The sequence below is a fragment of the Elaeis guineensis genome, chromosome 3, assembly GCF_000442705.2.
Source record: "Elaeis guineensis isolate ETL-2024a chromosome 3, EG11, whole genome shotgun sequence".
Classification (NCBI taxonomy): Eukaryota; Viridiplantae; Streptophyta; class Magnoliopsida; order Arecales; family Arecaceae; genus Elaeis; species Elaeis guineensis.
The window spans coordinates 89,042,286-89,066,456 of record NC_025995.2 but is presented as its reverse complement, the minus strand read 5'-3'; the positions used below and the strand labels follow the sequence as shown (position 1 = coordinate 89,066,456).

Sequence of the window (24,171 nt, the reverse complement as noted above, 5' to 3'; positions counted from 1 at the left end):
TATGAAGAGCTCAGCAGGCCCTTCCCGAGCCCTGTCCGTACAACTTCGGATAAGCCTCGCTTCGGTGCCAGGCGGCGGGAGTGGTCCGCTTCCACGTGCTGCATATTGGACCGCCAATTTAGACAAGCTTACACGTGGCATCATCACCGGACCTCATGGGGTTGCCTTGGCCGCAAGGAACGGGCAGCGAGGCAGTTCATTCGGGCAGCTAGCTCTAAATTAACTATAAGTTAGACAACATAGATCTATAGGCCAACTTTATCCCATCCCGTACTATAAATAGTAAAAAAAAAAAAATCTTTCTAGAAAAGCATGAACTGGAGGATGAGGATCCCGGGCCAACCTGATAAGCCGATAAGGTCCCGGCCCCTTTCCCCTTTCCTTTACTCGCACCAATATCTGTGTCAAATTTATTCGTAACAGCTGTTAATTACTATAGTACGGAATTATAAAAAAAAGAAATAAGAAATTGTACTATAAATGCCTCTTATCGCTCATTTTACTGCTCCGTCTTATGGGATTACTTGGGTTCTTTTGTTTCTTTTATTTCGCTAAGACTCAGAGAAATTCTTGGGCCATCCGTTCGGTAGGTGAAACGTGGTGGGGTGTATAATTAAGTTGTAGTCCATCGCCGGGATTCTTTTGCGATCGGAGGGATGTCGATCGCGCTGGAGAGGAGGAACGGGATCGGGGGGTCGGAGTTCGGCGGGGGGATCCCATGCTTCCCGACCTACGAGTCGACGGAGGGGAGGCGGATCGATCGGCGGGCGGAGGCGGCGGCGGCGGTGGCGGGAGGGGGGTGGAGGAGGGGAAGGGGGAGTCGTCGTTTAGCTCGTCGATCGGGCGGAATAGTGATTGCTCGGCGGCGGGTTCGGCATCGGACGGGGACGAGTCCGGGGAGACCGAGGTGCAGAGCAGGTATAAGGGGCCGATGGAGACTATGGACGCGCTGGAGGATTCGCTTCCGATCAGGTATCGCCGCTTGTTTTCTCGGTTTTCTTGGGATATTTTGGTTCTTTTTAACCATTGCTAGTTCAAAGCTTTTTTTTTTTTAATTTTTTTATGATGAGTTTTCTGGTTTTTGTTTTCTTCTTGAATTGGGTTTGTAATTTCCTCAAAATATTAGAGTAATGTGATCAAAAAACGGTTGAAAAATAATTATCAAGAAAAGGATGCAAGTACTCTAAACATTGGTTACGGTCTTGATTCTTTGTGTGTCTCTCTAATTTTTTAATTATTTTCAACTTCTTTTAATCTTCTCTCAAGTTTGCTGCTGTGCTTGCGTTTCTTTGTGCAAAAATTTTTTCTTCTCAAAAAATGCGATTAAATAAATTTACAAGAAAGAGATTTTGCAAGTAGTTAGAAAGTTCGTTATATTCTTGATTTTCCTTTCGAAAATTTTCTAATAATTTCAATCTCTTTGCTCATAATACTGTTAGGGTCCATTTGGTTGGGGTAATCTCAGGTAATCTAATAATTCCTAGGAATCATTTATTTGAGAAAATGATTACAGAGGAAAATAATTTTTACTATGTTTGGTTGGTTGAAAAATTACTCTGAAAAATTATATTGAAAAAAGATTATTACGTTTGGTTGGAGGTAAATCTACATAGAAATATGGTCAAATTTATAAATATATTGTTGAACTTAAAATAATTTTTTAATACTAAGATAGCATTATCATCTTCAATTTTTATGTAATGACTATAATCACATAGCTCTTTACATAATATATATTTTATCTTAATTTTTTTATAAAATTTTTTTATTGAATAAATTTAAAAAGACATCAGAATAAATTTAATAATTACATATGCAGCTTTATTGAGAATATTTTTATTAAATATGGATTACTGTTATTTGAAAATTTATCAAATACCAATCCTCTCATGATATTTATTTTACCTTCTCTCTCTTTGGAAATAAGCATGGGGCCCTCCAATTTTTTTACTATCTCTTTCTTCCATTTTTCATACCAAATATGGTAATTTGACATGAAAATTATTTTTCCATATCAGATTATCCCTAACCAAATGGCTTCTTAAAGACAACTTTTATTTAAATTAAATTTGAAAATCATTTACTAGCTGTGGAAAAAGCTTTTTCGCTGCCAAGTTGGACAATAGAGTCTTGAATATGGTTGGTTTTGGTAGATATCGTATACCTAGAGCACACAAGATCATCAGAACTAGAAAAAACTAATGTCAGCATGATCCTTTTAGTTTAGGAAGTATACTTGTTTCGAAGTGAATTAATTCAATTTGTTGGTCACAAAATAGTTGATTTTGGACACTAGTTTAGGAAGGAGACTAGTCAATTAAGTGCATAAACCATAAACAGGGTTTTGTTGAAACAAAAGTCAGGAAAACAAGTATTGTATGGTTGCTATTAAATTCTGGAAGGATTGTAGCTATCTTTTCAAATATGATAGCAGCCCGAGAGGTAGAGTTTGGCTGCTTTGGGATCCCCATGTCTGGAATGTATCTAAAGTCCGGAATCTGAAGAGATGTTAACTTGTTTTTTTTAGCACTTTCTTATTATAATATGAATACATACATACATATATATACATATACACATTAGCTCAGGTAGTCATCGGAAAGTAAAGGAAAAGAAATAAAAAGAAGAGAAGATAAGCTATTGATGATTTCTTATCAACTATAATGCCTTTTTGGGTGAGAAAATATAAGAACATGCAGAAACCCATTGAGATGTCATTCTCTGTTTTTTGATTCATTATTGTGCTAGGCCTTTCCCTACTCTGCTCTTGCATCTTATCATGGGGATGTAATTGTTAGCAGCTGACAGTTGATTTCTTTTACTGTAATTTCTGGCTCTAATTTATGAGATGCTTGAGGGTGTGTGGTTTAAATTGTTTGTGATGGCATGCTTTTGCCGAAACCTAGATGAATACAACTTCCATGTACATTTTTGGAGAATATATCTTAGAGATTGCTTAGGAAAATACTTCCTTAGGTTGAATGTTGGAAACGGGTTCCTTCCTTGATGATAAATTAGTTGGCTGTCATGTTTTTGTTTTCTATTAAATGGTTGCCAGACAGTGAGTCACATGAGATGGAGTTACTAATTAGAAGAAATTAGTTCATTAAACCGCTGTCTGACATTCCATCATCATGCTAACACGAGATATATGTAACATGTATATGACGATGTTCTGTTCTATTACCTGATGACCTAATTTGCTAGTGACCAAAGTTCATTACCAAGAGATTTTTTGGTATAGACCAACAAGTGGTTTTCTGTCAAGAACTGAGGTGTCAGTTTCTTCCCTGTGAAACAAATACGAGATGTGCATTAGGTTGCCTGATGTTAGACTGGCATGTTTTGTCGTATTTTTATTAAATACAAAGGAGTGATTCACAGCCCACAGGGTGGTAAGGCTTCTTCCATGTTCCATTCCACTCGTCTCTTCAGCATGACTTGACTTAATTTGCATGAGATTGTGCCACTGCTCTATCATCTCACAACCTAATTCAACATTGAGATATCTGTCACGCAGAAATTAGAAAGCAGGTTGCTGCTGAGAACTGCCCAATCAAATGATTAGATGGAGCATGTATTGTTTCATGCAGATGCCACCTAACACATGTTTATGTCCTTTTAGGTCCTTGTAGTCTTGCTATTTTTAATGCCTCGTTGCTTCCTATGGCAATGAGCCAAAACTAGGGATATTTGATCCTTCATTGTCTCTAATGCATTGAGCTGTTCATAACTTGATTTAGTGAGTTCCAAAATTTTGTTGTCTGGATGATATGTGATATTCAGTGTAGTTTGAGGTCACAGCCCAATAAAAGGTGACCAATCAACTGGATATGTGTGTCTGTGAGTTCTTATCTGATTGTGTATGATAGCCGGTGTCACCATCTTGCATAATCAATTGTTCGAATCATGTTATAGCCTCATTCTTTATTAACCACATGCCTTTGTTTTTCTTTGGCAGCTTTTCCAATTGTGTATCATAGCCAGTGTCACTATTTTACATAATCAATTGCTCAAATCATGTTATAGCCTTGTTCTTTATTAACCACATGCCTCTTTTCCCTCTTTGGCAGGCATGGCATCTCTAGATTCTACCGTGGCAAATCCAAATCTTTCTCAAACCTGGCAGATGTGTCCTCATTTTCCTCTGCCAAGGACCTTGCCAAGCCAGGGAATCCTTACAACCGCAAGCGCAAGAATCTTCTTGCCTTCAACATTATGTATGAGAGGTCTCACAATAACGAGCTCAAAAGCATGGAAGGTGGCATTTCCAAAAGGCCTGCCGTTTCCAGCCGATGCACATCGGCCTCCACCATCTCGATGAGCTGCTCTGAGAGCAATAGCAATAGCAGTGAAGAGGAGCATGACCCATCTCGGCTTCTCCCTCCCCGTTATCCACGTAGCAAAGCTGCTGCCATAATTGCTGCAGCCCCATTTGAAAATTCCCCGCCAGAAAAGTTCTCTTTCACGATGAGATCATTTTCCTTGACAGATCTTGAAGGTGCGGTCAGTTCAAGCTCGTCCATTAGCCCCAGCGAAAAGCACAAGAGGAAGTAGTAGGTCCTTTGCCTTGGTTGCTCCTTGTCCCAAATATTTTGGATCATGGGTGTTGGTGGCCAAGATGATGACGTCAAAATGTTGGTGGTGGTGGTGGTATTTATACGGTTGGGCTTCTCTTACTTGTTCTGTCTGCAGAAAACTTGATGTTGGTAATCTAGATGGTCTCTTGGCTTCTTTCTTGTCAGCAATCTCATCTAAATGGTGCCTTGTGCTTGCGTTTGCTCTAAATCTAGCTATCTTTTAGCATAGTTTTCATAATGCTGCATTGAATGACCTTCTGCTTGATGCCATTATGCTATTTTCTAATCACTGCTAGGTTCAGGATTGGATTACATTGTGGAATTGAGGTTTAACAGTGATACTTCTGTCCGTGATCGTGGTAATAGGATTTTGCATGAAGTTCTGCACCATACTTAATTCATCCCGTCTCTGTATATGATAGAGTACATATGCGGTGCCTTGTGATGTCTTTTACTGGTTCAATTGAACGATATGCAGCTTTGGAAATCATAAAGGAAGCTGGACTTTGGAGGTGTTTTTCTTAATAGAGTGGCTTTTGCTCTTTCTAGTTCTAATTAACAGAATGTTCTCATTATACTTGGCAGGTTATAGAGTTTTAAAATCTTTCTCAAGAGAATAAGAAAAAGATACTATCATTTGCATAATTGTGGATCGGACGTCTATTAACCCTGGAAAGCAGCTATTTGATGTCTTGTTTGAGCTGGAGAACATACGATGCCCATGGGTGATCTGTAGCCCATGAACTATGGAAGCTGTTTGCGTGGGGAAGAATATTTAGGTCGGGATATTGAGCAAAAAACCGAAAAAAGAAAAAAATTCATGCACCACATCTCAATTCCATGCGCAAGACAATCACTGCAGACGGTGCGCATTCTATATTGCCTATGATACACAAAAATTTCTCATTGAGGAATTATTGAGTTTAGAAGACCAACTATAGAGTCCCTTAAGGGGATTGTGCAAGTGTTTGTTCATTCGGATCCTATGCTTGAATCAGGATTGGATTCAGTTAGATGTGTGGAACTGTAGACCTCTCGGATCTGTATGAAGGGTCTGATTTCTTAACGCTACAACAGACATTGTTAAACAAGAAACAATTTAGGTAATAGCAAATGTTAACTACTCTAACAAACTTAAATAGAATTTATTTTATGTTTAGGAGTGTTAAATAGAAAAACCTACTGCAAAGTCAAGCTCGTTCAACTGAACGGAGATCTTTACACACACACCCCCAAAAAAAAAAAAAAAAGAACGAGATCTGACAGAGGGGCTGAATATACTCACGTAATCCTTACAAAGTTGTGGCAAAATAACGTTGACAAGTGTCCTTACCATGAGATGCGATGCAGACAGCAACACGAAGACTGAAAAGTTGTATAAATATATTTGCGTATATTTTTTCACCCAAAGAATAGTCTGCACGCACACACAAATATATATATATATATATATATATCTGCATGCATATGTACATATATATGTATACATACATATGTATATATAAGAATTGAATAACCTACTCTAGAATCAAATTGTCTCATCCCTTCTAACCCCAATCTATTCCGGTATAACCCGTACCTTAAAATAAGTCAGCCCCAAAAAAGTTTATCCTTCTTCCAAACTAGGCCAAGGAATAGCTTGTACGAACCCGACGCCCATCACACAAATAACACAAATAACAATGATGATCAAATATAATTCATGCAAGCAGTTTGCCAATATTTCATACCATAATTTTTCAGTCCTCACCACTGACTGGAGCAGCTCATTGGCAAATTAGCAAAATGAACAGAAACCAACCACCATAAAACCAGAAACATTATTTGACAGTTTTTTACAAAGGCGTTATGAAGCAAAACCCAACAGCCGATTGCCACAGGATTTAGGATGGAATATGAAGTGAATCGAACCACCCGGAGGCCTGCAAAACCAAATAAACTCTCTTAAGGTCAACCTATCAAGTTCGAATTCCAGAACTGGCAAACAAAAAATGAAAATTAAACCAAACTAAATTGCTAATCACTCCTTTTAGCCGAAACAAGAACAGTAATGTTGATTTAGAGCTAGAAAATGAAATTTAGCAGTGCTAACAGGTGACATTTGCAAGACAATAGAAAATCGCCCATTCTAGCATAATATTCCTCACCAAAGCATCAAAAAGCAAATAGAATTTGATCTTTATAGCCAAGAACAAGCCTCGTAAACAAAAAATATAGAAAAACAGTGCACTGAAATTATACACACTGAGCAAGAATTAGAATAATGGAGAGGAAGCCAACCTGATTTACGCTAGACTTCACTGGCATAAAAAAAGAGAAGCCGACATTCTCTCATAACTAAAAGAAGAATGTGAGTCAAACAATACTAGCAAACTTGTACATTCGCCTCTTTTAACTGGCAGAAGAATCCTACTCAAAAAGAACCTTACTGGTATAGGCATATCCCATAATATTGAAGAACAGGAACAAATAAAATGAAAGCAAAAAGATGGACAAACAAGCAACGGACAAACATCTTATTTTGTTCCCCCAAATATCTCAAGCACCAAGTCCCCCCTTAGCAAGAGTCTTTAGTCAAATAGGTCAAAGTAGCACATATAGGATATCACTAATATATCAAAAAACGTAAATGCATAAAATATACAACTGTACTGTTTCCAATTTCACCTTGAAAAGAATGAGATCAGTTATTCTGGTCCCTTCAGGGTTTATTTGGTTAGGGGTAATCTGGTATGGGAAAATAGACCTACTATCAGGGTTACCATGTTTGGTACAAAAAGCCGATGAGAAATATAGTATAAACAATCACAAATGTATAAACAAACTGACTATAACAGTGTCACCGAAGCCTTGGTAAGAGCAAGTCTGCAGTTGATGCTAGTATAAACAAATACACATGTATGCATGTGCAGACGCATCCATGGATGTGTATGCGTACGTATTAATTATAGGGGTCCTGGTGAGAAGCAAATTTGCAAAAGTAAATTATGGCGAGGATATGTAATAAAACAAAGCAAAAAAAAATAAAATGAAGATCAGTTAAATCTAACTCAGAATGCATAAGATAGGGTGTAATTTCAAAACTACTACTTCTGTATCCTAATAACAAGAAGCTATTTGATCTGACAAATGAATATTTCCTTCTGAATGGTAACCTGGAACAGCATGGAGAATTCAATTAGTCAATCAAGATACATAAACAAACCCTTCCATGATGCCACTTAACATATAAAGCTACTCAATGGTAGCTGCTGAGTATTATGTTTTGTACTTTCTTTTGATGAGATTCATAATAGACTTGCAAGGACTTTAATTATAAACATTGTTTTTAATGTTTGAAACAGATTACTCCTTTAATGTACTTACCATGAGAGGTGCAATGCAGACAGAAAGATAAAGATGAATAAAAAAAAACAAATTTATTCAAGAAATTAAGAAGATTACAGCAGCATATAATCCATCGGAGCTTCGAATCAGATCTGCTTGATACATGTACATTGTCAAAGATGGAAGTTGCAGCAGGTAGCATTACTCTGACCAAAGCTGAGAAGCAAGTAATCGATAGAATAACAGAATTAACCCCAACTCCCAAACAATCAACTGGAAGGGAAAAAAATCCAATGGTACACTCAAACTGAAAATAACCAGGAATCAGTGGTTCCCTTTGATTCCCCAGAACTGTAATATCTCTGTTTTTAATTACCCTTGATTAGGAAAAACATTTGTTAAAAAATATTGATAAAAAATAAAAAATAAAAAAACACATGCGTATATATTTTATCCAAAAAATAGCCTGCACATATATATTAAGTAATTACTAAATAGGAATTTAATAACTTATTCTAGAATCTAATTTTCTAATCCCTGCTTATCCCAATCTATTCCGGTATAAGTTGCACCTTACAGAGACGACACAAGTCATCCCCATAAAAGCCTATCCCGCTTCCAAACTAAGCCTATATAAGAGTGGAATATCTAATAGACATGCCATAAATGATATACGATGGAGCAAGCAACACAAGGAACCAGACACCCATCACACAAATACACGATGATGATCAAAGATAATTCATTTAAGGAGTTTGTCAACATTTAATACTATAATTTCTCTAGTCCGCACCACTGCCTGCAGCAGCTCACTAGCCAATTAGCAAAATGAAGAACAGAAACCAACCACCATAAAATGTCCACAGACATTATTTGACAGTTTAGTTGACACAGTACAGATGCATTATGAAGCAAAACTCAACTGCCAATTGTCATGGAGAGGTAACTCAGAACCATAAAGCCATGCCAGAGACCTACGAAACCAAACAAACTCTCATAAGGTCAACATATCAAGTTTGAATTCCAGAACTACCAAACAAAAAAATGAAAATTAACCAAACTAAATTACTAAAAACTTCTTTTAGCTGAAACAAGAACAGTAATGTTGATTTAGAGCTAGACAATGAAGTTTGGCATGCTTAAGTCTTGAAAATTTAAACAATGCATTTTGCTGACAATCTACCAACGAGTGACAATTGAAAGGCAGAATAGGAAATCACCCATCCAGCATGATATTCCACAAGAAAGCATCAAAAAGGAAATATAATTTGATCTTTACAGCCAAAACAAGCCTCATGAACAACAATTTAGAAAAAAGTGCACTGAAACTATACACACTGAGCAAGAATTAGAATAATGGAGACCACCACCTTTTGTCACATGCAGCTCTCTCCTTCCACCCTCCATCAATACTGATCCAGGATGACCATCTGATCCACCTGGACCAATCTGGCCACTTCGAGTAGATTAAGACAAGCTTCAAGGGCAAAAAAATACCGTATCGAAGATTCAATCGAGAACCAAACCTTTAGGAAACCATATAACCTATAATCTGGGAAGAATATCTCAATATTGGTCATAAAAATTGAGATCTTAATCGGGAGAGGAAGCCAACCTAATTTAGGCTAGACTTCAGTAGCATAGAAAAAGAGAAGTCGACATTCTCTTATAACTAAAAGAAGAATGCAATCAAACAATAGTAGAAAACTTACATGTTCTCCTCTTTCAACTAGAAGAAAAAGCATAGTCAAAAAGGACCTTACTAGATAGGCATATTCCATAGTATTGAAGAAACGAGAACAAATAAAATGAAAGAAAAAAGATGGACTCCACTTTCCGCCTATGATACACACCAGAATCTATGAATCATTAAAAAATTAATAAAAAATAAAGGGCTTAAGACCTGCTTTGTAGAATTCTTATTATTTATTAGCTTATTCGAGAGATTCAAGTTGAACAGATTGAAGGATTACCATCCTTAATTGAATCAAGTTAGTATCGGAACTTAGAATCTCTAGCCCATAGAGTCCTGATATATGGTCTAGACATGAGAACAATACAAGCAGAGAGATAAGTTTTTGGTGCTTCAAACACATAAAAGGACAAAGGCAAGAATGGCTTCTATCTTGATGAATGATGACTTGTCGCTGTCAATAAGAGGAGAAATTTGTACAACTCATAGATCAACTCAAAATATCAGCAAGTAGGTACGATGCATCTGCCAAGATTCTGTGATCTCTCACATACAATTCTAAATATTGATACTAAAATTAACACCTTAAAATAGCACCTTAAAATAGCACAAACAACCGTTAACACTAAGTCTACCACTTTTCCAATACCATGATTCCAATAAAACCAACTGAGATATGAGTATATCAGCTATTTCCAAGAATTTCCAACGAATCATCTTGCATTAGATAAAACAAGCACTTTGCACATATTGGTATTGGCAAACTATCAAGATGGCCAAGATTCAAGTTTTAAGAGCCCTGTCCACATTAGCACTTCTAAGGAAAGACAGGGAAGGGATTTTTAGAACGCATACACAAGCGGATGAGGATATTATTCAGGAAGTCAATTTTTACACAGTATGAGGGCTTCAATAATTGCTAACAAAGGGGTTAATACTCTGATGAGCTATAACTGAATTGCCTATCCTTCTCTGAACAAGAGAAGAAAGAGAGAGGAAGCAAGGGAGAAGAAAAGGAAAAAGTAACGATCAGCCTGTTGAGCTGAAAACAGTCATACAGGTTTCAGAAAACCAACACTAAAGAGTCTCCTATTTTACAACTTGTGACCGTCATATACCATGCCTATTCATAAAATTCTAATTTTGCTAGGGCCAACTCAACACCATGCATAATACCAGACTAAACTATCACAAAACAAAAGATAGAAGAGTATAGAACTAATTAAGCCTCATCAAGGTCATGGAACACAATTCTATAATAATTAAAAATCAAAATGCGCACCACAATGCATCAGTAAGAACATGTGTCCATGTTAAGTTGAATGATAACAGAGGGAAATCTGCAAGATAACATGAAGAAACCGATTTTATCTAAATTATTCCATCAATCAATTTTCCGCAGCAAAGAGTGAATGGCACAAGTTTACAAATAAATCAATAAATTGGACTAAGCTCAACATGCCATCATTTTAGCATGAGACATAATAAGAACTTAATGCATGTTCGTGCTAATCTCTGCTCTTTCTTATTCTTCTTATTCCTTTTTTCCCCTTTTTAGGGGTGACAGGACAGGGGGTTTGGGCTTGGCAAATCAAATAAACCATATTGCAGCTCAGAATTGACTCCCCTCACTACTTTTGCAGCAGGACTCCTCTATTGCCTTGTAGCAATAAATCAAGCAAGCAAAGATTACCAATGTCAACATTACTGATTAACCAAGACAGAATGAATCCTTAACAGTAATTGCCTCCCACTCTCTCTCTCCCGCTCTCCCTCCCTCCCTCCATCAGTCCACCAAAACCCACAGCAATACCAGTGCTCTCCTCCACCTCCCAACCACACACACACACACACACAGGAGAGAACATCAACTCCTTCATATATTATGTTCAACATGACAGATTTCAGATGGACCTCTCACAAAGTTGAATCCAATCAAAAATCCTAGGGAACACACATTCTAACAATCATTAGATAGCTTATCTTTTGATTCCAGCACCTCATAACAAGTCCATTTTATTCTGTTCACCGTATTTTCTTTTATGTATACTCAGTATATAGATTGACAAACATTAATAACTGAACCTACAACTAGTACTAACAAACTCTTGACCAAACCTACCAGCACATTTCTGCAGCCTAAAATTAAATGTACCATGGCTTAAGTTAATGTTATTTAATTCACATCTTTACATCAGTTAATGCGAGGCACAAGTCATACCATTTCTGAGACCGTGTAAATAATTGGTATGTCCTATAACAAATTGTAAATCAAAAGCCCTTCTAGTAAAGTCAGCAGCAAGCCCATATCAGATACCCTATTCAACAAAACTTAGCCCATCACTCAAATAACACAGAGATGATAAAACTTCGACACACAGAGACACAACCCACTCCCTCCAATTATTTTAAAAAAAAAAAGAACTTTATATTCCTAAATCTTTTTCCATCACTGTAAATCCTGAAAGCCATATCTATCCAGCATGTGTTCATCAGGAAGATTATCTTTTTCTTCACCTAAAGGCAAGTGAAGATCATTGCCAAAGAAAATACAGAGATCTGAGAGAATTTTGATACTTAATAACAGATCTCTATAATTAAGAATGAGTAACCTCAGTGGCAAGTTTTTGAAGGAAAAATAAACAAAAGCAGTAGAACGGATGCAGGTTCCCAACTTCAACAAAAAGGGAAAGAAGATTAAGCTAGTAACAACACTAGATATACAGCTTAGCCAACATACCTATTTATATAACAGAAGCATCAAATATTTTTCAATGTGTAAGAAGCTTCTAGACTTCATGGCATGTTTAAATGAACATCATAAGCTCTGGCCTGCTAAATATATTGTTCTCCTCATCATCTAACACTGGATAAGCAGCCACAAGTGCATCTTGGGATCCAATATACAGTGAGTTGTAGATCTTCCAATACACCTCCCGAACTTTTCTTGCTGGATGGAATAAACCCTGAAGACAGTAATTCAGAACGACAGCAGCACCTAATGCAACCCTCATCCCTTCAATGGCTTCCATCACAGCATTTATAACATGGGGAGAGGTCTCAAATATGTTCGGCCACACATAATTAAGCAAATGAACTAGTGCATCCTCACAACCCAACCCAGCAACTCCCAGAGCCATGTGCTTAACAGCTGAAGCAGCAGTCTGCCTATGAACAAGATCCCTGTCCATCAAAGCATCCTCGAGCAAAGGTGTAACAGCATATATGTAATCCTTGCCCATTTCTCCTATGTACTCAAATAGGAAAGAGAGAGACTTTAAAACCCCATTCTGAACATTCAGCTCCGGCACACGGTACTCATTCATAAGGGCAGGCAAAACCGTAAATGGAGAGCAAGTTTCTGCAACTATGGCAATAGCAACAGTAGTACACACACGATTCTGACGCTCTTGTACCTTCAGGTTGTTCAGAAGGGTTGCCAAGACATCCTGCGGCCCGATAGCTTTTGCAATATATCCAAAAGTGTTCACAGTCGCTCTCCTGATACCCTTCTTGTGTGCCTTCAACATTTCAAGAAGCTCAAAACAGATCCTCATCCACTCTCTGGCAGGGACAAACTCGGCACCACGATCAGCAATCCTACCAACAAGGTCGATACAGTTCTCCTGGACCTTCTCATGTCTGTTCTTTAAGATGGGGGTCAGTCTGGGAAGCAGATCCTTGATAGGTGGTGTCATTTTAGTCATACCAATAACATTAACTATGGCTTTCAATGCTCCTAAAATAGATCCCAAGACCTCAGGGTACTCCTCACCCAGGTACTCATACAGAACAACACCAAGATGACCCATCAGTTGCTCTTCATGGCACTGCTTCATGACAACGGCAATCCGTGATATAAGATCAGCTGCTTGCTGCCTGACTTTCGCACTCTTGTTGTTCAGACGCCATTTTATGGTACCACAGATTTGTGGAAGGTAAGGTTTAACCCTCTGCCCAAGGGCATTCACTACAGCACCAAATCCATTCAGCATGACATTCGCATCATCACTTGTCTGTTCTTGGAAGGCATACAAAATCCCATCAATAAGAAGCTCTTCCAACCGAGCATCAATATCCGAAGCCCCCAAGTTGGCAACAACCTTTTCAATAGTCTCCATCACCATACGCCTGTAAGGCTCACTCTCATCTTTAAGATCCTCCACAACTCTTCCTACAATATCTGCAACTCCTACCTTGTTTGCTATCTCCACAGTTGTTTCCACAAGCTGCCTGTAATTCCGGCGGTCCAGAGCCATTCTCCTGACCCAGAAGTTTCTGAAGAACTCGGGAAGAATGTCATTCCGGATGTAATCTGCCTCCACACCCTCTGTACTCACGCACTGCTTGACAACTTTTATCACAATCTTCTTCATCTCCTCATCTGGTGACTGGAACTCGCGGATCAGTATAATCATCACTTCCTTTGTGTAATAACTTGCATATACCGCATCCATGAGAGGAATGATAAAACCAATTGCCTTTAAGAAAGCAGCAAGAACCTTCCCACGATGAGATCTAATACCCTTCCAAAGAGGCTTCAACACTGAATCGAAGCTCTCTATACCATAAGGTGCAGCTGCTTCAGCAAGTGCAGCAAGAGACAGGGCAGTAATAGTTCTCACCTTCTGATTCTCATCACTGAGACCATGCTCTATAATTTCCACGAGGGACCTTAGGTGCGGAAGAACAGCACATCCCATAAGAATTGCAATCTGCTGCACAATCTTGATACCTGTGTGCCGCGCTTGCCAGGACTTCTTACTCTGGCAGACAGCTTTAAGAAATGGCAAAAGAGCAGGAATACCAAGAGCAGAAGCCACCACACTGAAAGCCCTTGCCGTTGTATTTCTCACATACTCATCAATATTATCAATATCCGGCCTCATTGCAGCAATCATAGTGGCAAGACCAGCTGCTTTACTAAGGTTGGAAATAATCTCTCTCCCTTCCACACGAGCATAATAGTCCTCATCAATCAAAAGAGGCTCTATAACAACAAGAATTTTGTGAACAAAAGGCCGAACCAGCTCATCTAGTTTATATAGCACCCTGTCAATAACTTTGACCAGAAGGTGGCGCTCTTGATCCTCAAGGGTAGGTTGCATAAGCAAAGGCAAGATCTTGTTGAAGAGTGGGCCAGCCCCAAACTCCCGGGCCTTATCTGTGAGCTGCCGAAGTGCTGTCTTCCTCTGTGGCGGCGTCCCGTTCTTCACCTTGAGCAATAGCTTCATGATCTTCCTCTCCTTCTGCTCCTCTGGAGAGAGCTGCTCCTCTTCCTCTTCATTTAACAAAGCCCCAAAATACTGGTAATCCTCAGGCTTCATGAAAGGCAACCCACCAGGAGCCTCTTTTGGAACATCAAACTGCTGCCCACGATTCTCTTCAGGGATCGCATAAAGAGGAGTGCCCAAGGGAGTAGGCGTAGCCAATAGCTTCCTCGCAGGGGTCCTTATTGGCACGTAAGATGCAGGTGGGTCGAGAATCTTGTACCCTTCTTGTGGGAACATCGCATCAAGCTCTTCATCGGTCAATGGGCGGTTCCTCTCCTCAATATCCCTCTCCCACCTCAGCAGATTATACTGCTCTGGAGTGATGGCGCCACGCAGATTGATAGCCCCAGGGGTTGGGGTTGCGAGATCAACCCCACCAACCGGAGTAATCCCGGGAGTGAATGCAGCTGCTGGGGTTGCGGCACCAGGCAATGGTGTGGCACTGCCCATGCTTGCTGGGGTCTCATCCCACCTCGACCTCTGGCGCTTGGGCGTAGGGGTGGCAAGGCCTGCGAGCTTGGGAGTTGCATCCCATGTCATGCCTGTTGGGGTTAGACCAGGGGTGGCTCCACCAGCAGCAGGCGTGGCATCAGCATCAGCCAATCGTCCAGGAGTCGGCGTCTCATCCCATCTGTTCCTCCTTACCGAAGGAGTGGCGTCAGCAACCCTCCCAGGGGTTGGAGTCGCATCCCATCGCCCTATCCCAGGAGTCGAGTCAGGAGCATCCCAATCGGACGTAGTCTTCGCTTTCTTGGCTGCGGCATCGGGCTCCTGCGACTGGTCCCACCTGTTCCTCCTCTTCTGGGCCGGAGGAGCCGGCTCTGCTGCCACCTTATTTTTCTCCTCCTCCTTCTTCTTAGCGATCTCCTTCAGCATCTCCTCCTTCTGCCTCTGGAGCGCCTGTTCTCTCATCACATCAGCATAGGTCCTCACCGAGGGATCCGGCGTGGCTTCCCCGGTGGTGAACGGGTCGTTCCTCTCCGGCGATATGATTCTCTGGAGCCGCCGGCGCCGGTAGTCGTCCTCCCGGTCGATGATCCGCTGAGGCTTCTTGAAGCCGGAGTCATCCTCTGCCTCGGCGCCCCTGGGTATTTCTTTGAGGGACTTGGGACCAGTGTAGGAGGCCATCCGGCGGGCGAGATCGCGGCCGTCGGCGTCCTGGTCGTCGTCCTCCTCGGTGACCGGAATGGAGCGCTCGTAGCCCTCGAAACGGTTGTCACCGCCGTAGAGGTCGGCATCGAAAGTGACGGAGGTGAGCGGCGCCACCTCCTCCATCTTCCGCCGCTCCTCCTGGGCCCGGGCGATCTCCGCGTCCAGGGAGTCCATTCCTATCGTGGGATCGAAACCCCTGACCTAAAACCTAGAAATCCGACCCGGAACCCAAGAAACAAGCCTAGAAAGAAACAACGGAAAGAGATCGAATTAAAATCCTAGAAAGAAGAAATGGAAAGAGAAATCGGTGGAGAGAAAAGAAGATTAGAGTTTTGGACGATGAGGACCTTTTCCGCAAGCTAGGGTTTTGCAGAAATCACGGTTCTTAGCTCAAAAGATGAGACGGGGCGACGATAAGGTTAGGGACGACAAAGCCAGAGAGGGCGGTTTCACCGTTTTATGGATTCAGCTACCTGAACCGTCCGATGCCTTCCACCGCTTATCTCCACCGACTACAGGGTCCGGGGGCGGGTTCGGGTTTGAATTCGGGTTGCATCTCTCACGTGAAGGATCCGATCATAACCCAACCTATTTAATTTATTTAAAATTTATTTAATATATTTAAAATTTATTTAATCTATTTTGATTTATTTAATTCATTGTATCTGATTTCAGCTATTTAATAAATAAATTATATAGCTCGAATTAAATTATCTATTAAATAAATAAATCAGATTCACATCTGATCCGTTTAATAAACATGTAGAATTTATATTGACAAATTTTTAATCGGACTCACATCCGACCAGCATCCAATCTGACCTGATTACCACCTCTAATTCTACCTCTACAACCAAGTAATTTTTTTAAAATAAATAAATTACATAAAATATTAAATTTACCCTTAAGGCATGTTTGATTAAGATAATCTAGTATGGAAAAATAAATCAGAAAGTTATTTATGTATTTGGTACAATAAGTAGACGAAAAAGATGGTAAAATAAATATTAGGTCTCATATCTATTTTTTTAAAAAAAAGATAAAACAAATACCATTAGAGATGGTATTTATTTTTTTACACTAGATTACCAAGTGGAGAAAATTTATATTTATCATTTCTTGATAAAAATACATTCACTTATATAATTATTATTATTATATAAAATTATATTAATTATATATATAATTAATATTAGTTATATTTAAAAGAAAGTTATGCAAATATCCTAGTTTGAGCCATTTATATTTGGATCTTAAAAGTTTAAAAATATCAATTATTCATCAAAATTTCAAATTCATTATAATATGACTAGTCATCAATTGGATCTTAACATCGTTAATAAAGTGAGAAAAAAGATAAAAATATCTCGAAGAGGATGGATTATAGCTTTCATATAATCTCAAAGTATTCTATCCTCTATTATTTATCCATCTGTATAAATATCAAAGTATTCTATCCTTTACATTCATCCAATCTACTTCTATCATCTATTAACCTACAAAAATCTTAAAACACTCTATCATCTATCATCTATTCACTTATATAAATTTTAAAATAATCTATCCTCTGCCATTCATCTACCTGTATAGATCTTAAAATACTTCGTTCTCTATCATCTATACACTTGTAGAAATATCAAAGCTTTGCATCCTCTCTTATCCATCTATATAGATCTCAAAGTGCTTCGTTCTTTAACTATATATCCATTTATACAAATCTCAAAACACTCAATTTTTTATCATTCATCTGCTTGTATAAATTTCAAAATACTCTATTCTCAATCATTCATCCATCTGTATAGATCTCAAAGTACTTCATCCTCGATCATCTACAATTGACATAGATCTCAAATCAATCCTAGCATCCCTTCATATGCATAGATCTCAAAGTACTTCATCTTCTATCATCTATTCACTTGTATAGATCTTAAAGTACTCTATCATCTGTCATTCATCCATCTACATAGATCTTAAAATACTGTATGATCTATTTGTTTGCACAAATCTTAAAGTGCTACATAATCTTTCATCCATCCATCTATATAGATCAAATAGTACCGTATCCTCTATCATTCATCTATTTTGCACAGATATCAATGTACTCCATCTTTTATCATTTGTGCGCCTATAATGTTCTCAAAGTGCTCGACCTCTATCATCTATCCATCTATACAGATCTCAAAATGCTCCTTTCTCTATCATCCATCCATGTGCACAGATCTCAGAGTACTTCTTCTTGTTATATATCCACTTAGATCTCAAAACACTCCATCCTGTATTCTTTATCTATCTGCATAGATGTCAAAATACTTCATTCTTTATCATCCATCCGCCTGCATAAATCTCAAAATATTCCATCCTCTATCATCCATCCACCTACATGAATCTCAAAGCACTCCATCCTCTATCATCTATCCACTTATATAGATTTTAAAATATTTCATCCTCTATTATTCATCTACTAGCTTAAAATTTTAAAACATTCTATCTTCTACCATCCATCCACTTGCATAGATCTCAAAGCATTCTATCCTTTCTTATCCATCCGCTTTTATAAATCTCAAAATGCTCCATTTTTTATCATTTGTTGATATGCATAGATCTCAAAGCACCATGTCTTTTGTCATTCATTCACTTGCACAATTCTAAAAGCACTTAATGCTTCGTCATTCATTCACTTGCGCATATCTTAAGCACCCCTTTTCAATTCGCACTTAAAACAAGAGCCCCTTACTAAATTAACAGGAATGATCGTTTTAAAATTTTAATGATAATTTTAAAATTTTACAAAAGTTGAATTATTAGAACATTTTATAATAAAAATAGACGGTCAGGCCACACTATAATGAATTTGAAGGTTTAGTAGCTAATTGACATTTTTAAACTTTTAGAGTTTAAATGTAAGGCCCAAACCTGAAGAGATATAATTTTCTCTTATATTAATATATATTATATCATTATTATATTATATATTATAAATATATTAAAATATTGATCAATAATATTTATTTAATGTATTAATATATTTATTTATAAATATTAATTATTAACAAATAATTAACAAATATTTATAATCATCAATAAGTCATAATAATTAATATATTTATTTGTATACCAAAATATAATAAAATTTACTTATAATAAAAATATACTTTTTAATATATAATTAATTTAAAAATATTTATTGACTTGTGTAAATATATTTCTATCGAAATATCTCATATTGATAGCCTTTATGTAAGTGGACCATAAATGATCAATATATGGATCGAATAAAAAATAAAAATCATTGCTTAAATTATTTATCCAAAGGTATTATTAAAAATTTGGTAATTTTTCATATAAAGTTATCTCCAACCTAACATGATAAAATTAATTTTTTTCCATAGTCGTTCTTTAAGATAAATAATTTCTAGAAATTATATTACTTAATAAATTAATATATCCCAATCAAATGAACCCTTAGATAAATAAATAAAAATATCTTTTAATATCATAAAGAACATGCCCAATACATGAGTTAGATGAGATTAAGAGCATCCTGAAAATCAACCTCAGATTTGAATAAAATAAAACATTTTTCTTGAAAATCACTCTTCCAGAATATGACAAGAAGGGACAAACATCATGTTTGTTCCCCAAACACCTCAAGCACCAAGGACCCCCTCAGCAAGTCTTTAGTCAAATAGGTCCAGGTACCACATATAGCATATCACTGATATATCAAGAAATGTAAAAGCATAAAATATACAATTGTGTTGTTTCCAAATTCACCCTAGAGGAGCATAAGATTAATTATTCTAGTCCCTTCGGCATTTGTTTGGTTAGAGATAATTTGGTATGAAAAAATAAATTTCATATCAGATTATCATTGGTACAAAAAGACGATGAGAGGAGATAGTATAAACAAACACACCCAAGCGTTGGTGGGAATAAGTCTGCAGTTGATGCTACCATAAACAAACACGCATGTATGTATACCCAGATGCATCCATGAATGCGTATGCATATGTGTTAATCATAGGGGTTATGTAGAGAAGCAAATTTGCAAAAGTACGCCATGGTGAGGATATGTAATAAAACAAAGCAAAAAAATAGAACAAAGATCAGTGAAATCTAACTCAGAATGCATCGGATAAGGTTTAATTTCAAAACTATTACTTCTGTATCTTAATAACAGAAAGCAAGGAAAAGACACATTTCCGAACAACCAAAAAACCATATTAATATTAATAAGAAATTCAAGAAACCGACAACCTTATTCTCAACTAGCGTGTATGAAGAAAGGAAGCAGAAGGCGATAAAAAATTCCCAACCTGAACAACCGAGGTACCTGACTATCAAAGGCATCCAATGGTCAACTTGGCCCCCCACAAAAAAAAAAAAAAAAAACACACCACAACCACAAAATGGTATATATTAGGAGTTGAATCAGTATCCATTTAGGTGAACTTTTACGTGCCACAGAGCAAGCTTGCTACTCAGTATGTGAGTGTCCATTTGCCATGTGGAACTGGCCATGAACCAAAGAAACCCGAACAGAAACCAGCCATATATTATAACTTCGAAGTGCATGCAAACTTTTGTCGTGTAACGTATTCAAAGTTTCTTCAGAACTTTTATTATGCAAGTACCTGTATTGCTCAAGCTAATATCAATTTGTTCCAGCATTTTTTTTTTAAATGCCACTGCCATCATTACATGAGTACATAAATACCATCTAAAACAGTTCCATGGAAATGTTTTAAATATGAATAGCAATATCTAAAATCCACATCTACTAAGACACCTGGGGTAGACCTTAAGAGCATTTGGTATATATATAATCCAACCAAAAGAAAAAAACGTCCATAGATTGAGGGAAAAAGAATCTGGGAGCATCTGCATATCTACTCATAGCAAACCTGAAGTTTCCATATTCTTTCTGAACTTTTACTCCTCTAAAATCAACCTGGACTCGGCTTCAAAGAAGAACATCAGCAAGAACACTTTATTGCGCATACTTTAGATATGACCAACAACAAATCTGGGTTGCGTTGCATTGCTAAGGACAGGGAAAACTTTACTGAAAAAAATGTAGATGGAAATTGTGAGACATGATTTGGAAAAGCTTAAAATGACATGGATGTTATCGACCAAAGAGGATGCGTAGTTCTGGACGTAATTCAAACCGATGGGATGAAGTTTCAGTTGTAGGACTTCAGTAAGAGGCTTGGCTCCAAATTTGTTATTTTGTCGTATTTGAAGCAAGACAGAGATAGCAGTGACGTACTTGCACTACATGGACTCCCCTCACTGCTTCTGTAGCATGGCTATTTTATTGCCCTGTAGCAGTAAATCAAGCAAGCAAATATTACCATGTCAACATTACCGGTTAACCAACATATAGTGAACCCTTAACTAATATAACAAACCACCCACCCCTCTCTCTCTCCATTAGTCCACCAAAACCCACTGCAAGACGGGTGCTCTCTTCCGCCACACAACACCCCCCGCCCCACCCCCACCCCCCTCCCCCTGGCAGTGCATTACAGCATACGGTGCATCGTGCTGGTTATCCATCATAGGATAGACAGCAGCAAATAACACGTGCACAGGCATGGACATGCATACACATGACATGCGTTGTTTGCTGGTCCAAAATATTCAAAGAAGAAGTTTCCCAGAACTTTTAACGAAAGATAGAACAGAAGAATCAACCCCAAGACATTTACGAGTCGATTTTGACACGCCTAAAAAATACTAACAGAAACAATAAAAACCTATTTTATATTCACAAACCTTTTGCCATCACCATAAGTCCCGAAAGCCAACATATTCATCATGAAGATTATGTCTCTTCACCTAAAGGAATGGCAAGATCATTGACCCCTAAAATATATAGAGCAAAGATTGAGAGGAGCCAACATGCGGCCTCCACTCTCTCCCCCTCTTTCTCCTCGTTGCAGCAGTCAGTGCCATTTAGGGGGAACCACACCATCAAGGATGAACTCGAGAGTAGAGGCACCACGTTCGAGGGAGGACACCACTTGCTTAACCTTGACAGATCTACAGACCAGATAAAGGATACATCAAAAATCTATCAACCCTAATCCGATCTTTTTTATTAAATAAATCAAAAATATAGATCCATACGTGACTAGTCTATTAAACAAGCTAAGCTAAACCAACCTACAATATGTTAAATCAAATTAAACAAGCCAAACGGATAAGCATGACCCCGCGGGGGTACTGGATACACAACCACCACAGTACTCCCTTTTCCTTTTTTTAATGCCACGTGTCACAAATGGAGATCATCCCATCAACTTAAGTAGAGAAGATTACATAAGTCCTGTGATCCTATTGATTGATGCTAAATTCCTTACCATCCTAAGCTCTCCTGAAGTCAGTTGATGGAGATAGATGGAAAGGCCACATTGATGGATATCAAAAGTTAAGGTCTTAATTGAAACTTTTTTAAAGAAGAAGAAGCGTACATATAAATAGGTAAAAAGTTGAGAGGGTGTAAATATAATTTTTCAAATATTTATTGTTCCTAAGTTGTCGATTTGTTCATGAATGAACTAGGAAGTCTCAAATATCTGTACCTCACGAAAACTTACAGACTTTGGTGTCAGCAAACCATCCAGCCAATGAAGAACATATATATATATACACACACACATGAATAAATGAACTCTGACAGAATATTGTTGCTCGCCATACTTTCAAGAGTCTGCTACATCTTATACCCGAACCCTGAACTTACAATAGAAATAGAATGAAACATGGCCATGACAAAAAATAATATGACCACATATTTGTATTACAACAGGCCTAAGCCAGCCAAATGCCAGGAGATGATGACACTATTGTTACACACCCTATCATTTGAGTGTGTTTCGGTATCTTCACAAGTAACTTCGATGAAAACTAAATTGTTGGGAGCAACAAACTTAATATTGCTGCCGTTGTTCGTTCTTTTTTTGCTTCCAGACATCCATTGCTCTCAGACATTTCTATCTTGCAGTCCAATGTGCAGCAATAAACTCCATGAAGCCAATATAAGAACAATGAGTTAGATTTTGACTGCAGCAGCTTCTAACTAAAGACGTCAGGATGCTGGAATAGAAACTGGGAAGAAGGAAGCTGATGAAGAGATTGTGGGGCTTCAACATCTGCAGGATCTACTGCAGGAATAGCCTTTGATATATCTTCCGTGGAGAATGGAATGCTGCAGTGAAAGAATAAATATTAAGAGCAAGTAATTAATACTTGAGCTGCCAGCTTTTCCACACTGATAAATTGTACATGGTTGTGGTGATATTCAGATATCAGCTGTGTCAAATCAACCCTAATTATCGTTAAAAAAAAAAGAAAAGAAAAGAAAAACCAATAAAGCATGTCCCAGCTTAATATGGCAGGGGTAAAAGATTGGTGCAGAACTTGTTATGGAAAGGTTCGATGAACAAAATGAACAGGTGATAGCTTCCTTCATAAACATGAAGGCATTTTCAATCAGAGAATTAGATCAGTTGGAAACTACAGCAAACAGTTTACCCAATGAAACATTTTCGGCATAAGGAAGACATTTTAAACTTCTGAGAATTAGATTATCATTAATCAACTGCTGTGAGTAATTGGTGCTCTAACATCTAGCATCCAAAATTCATATTTCACAGAAATTATTGTTTTCAAATTTCACAAAAAAGGCTCATAAGAACAACTGGTCCTACAAAAAACTGACGTGGTTGTAGATGACAATAATCTAAAATATAAGTAGACTGACCAGTCACAGTCCCTACAATCCTGGTTCTTTGGAGGGGTAAACTGGGAAAAATGTAACATTTGCACCTCCCCCACCCCCGCCCAAAAAAAAAACCACCCTTCCATTTTTTTTTTCCTTTTTTTTTTTTTTTTTGTGGCGGGGGTGGTGGGGGGCGGGGCTGGTGGGGCACAAAGTAGCTGCCCTAGGACTTGAATCCGTGTCATTGCACTTGTCAACCCCAAACCCTTTACCAATGCCCCAAGAAAAAACCCCTAAAAAGTACAAACCCAGTTATTTTTGGTGATCCAGGGTTCTGGGACGGTTAATAGTAACATTATTTAGGCCTCACATGGCTTGAAATGGTAAATAAAAAAAAAAACTAACAAGAGCAGTGAA

General features: G+C 38.0%; 2 protein-coding genes and 1 non-coding gene across 6 annotated transcripts in view; 1 reads left to right on the top strand and 2 right to left on the bottom strand.

The window, feature by feature from the left end:
- Positions 1–340: 340 nt before the first annotated feature.
- On the top strand, positions 341–4,788 carry LOC105041848 (uncharacterized). Its single transcript, XR_012139751.1, has 3 exons — positions 341–359; positions 557–972; positions 4,074–4,788. It is a non-coding gene; the product is annotated as an uncharacterized protein (transcript).
- Positions 4,789–6,276: 1,488 nt separating this feature from the next.
- LOC105041847 (uncharacterized) lies at positions 6,277–16,494 on the bottom strand. 4 transcript variants are annotated; one of them, XM_029263576.2, is made up of 4 exons: positions 16,373–16,494; positions 12,341–16,266; positions 8,831–8,881; positions 6,277–6,502 (listed from the first exon to the last, which is right to left on the bottom strand). In XM_029263576.2, exon 2 carries the CDS (start codon positions 16,197–16,199, stop codon positions 12,408–12,410), a length of 3,792 nt encoding a protein of 1,263 aa, XP_029119409.1. In that variant the 5' UTR covers positions 16,200–16,266; positions 16,373–16,494; the 3' UTR covers positions 6,277–6,502; positions 8,831–8,881; positions 12,341–12,407. The 4 variants fall into 4 exon arrangements, with proteins under 4 accessions (XP_029119409.1, XP_029119408.1, XP_019704871.1 ...); XM_029263575.2 differs by lacking the exon at positions 8,831–8,881; XM_019849312.3 differs by lacking the exon at positions 6,277–6,502 and having other exon boundaries at positions 8,636–8,881.
- Positions 16,495–22,916: 6,422 nt separating this feature from the next.
- Positions 22,917–24,171, bottom strand: part of LOC105041846 (protein OPAQUE1-like) — a 61,640-nt gene continuing 60,385 nt past the window's right edge. Inside the window, 1 exon segment of the mRNA XM_073253939.1 lies at positions 22,917–23,241. Within this exon segment, the coding sequence (XP_073110040.1) occupies positions 23,109–23,241 (133 nt within the window). The 3' untranslated portion in view covers positions 22,917–23,108.

Bases quoted from the DNA above. Each gene is read 5' to 3' on its own strand.
- LOC105041847 (XM_029263576.2), bottom strand. From the start codon at position 16,199: ATGGACTCCCTGGACGCGGAGATCGCCCGGGCCCAGGAGGAGCGGCGG.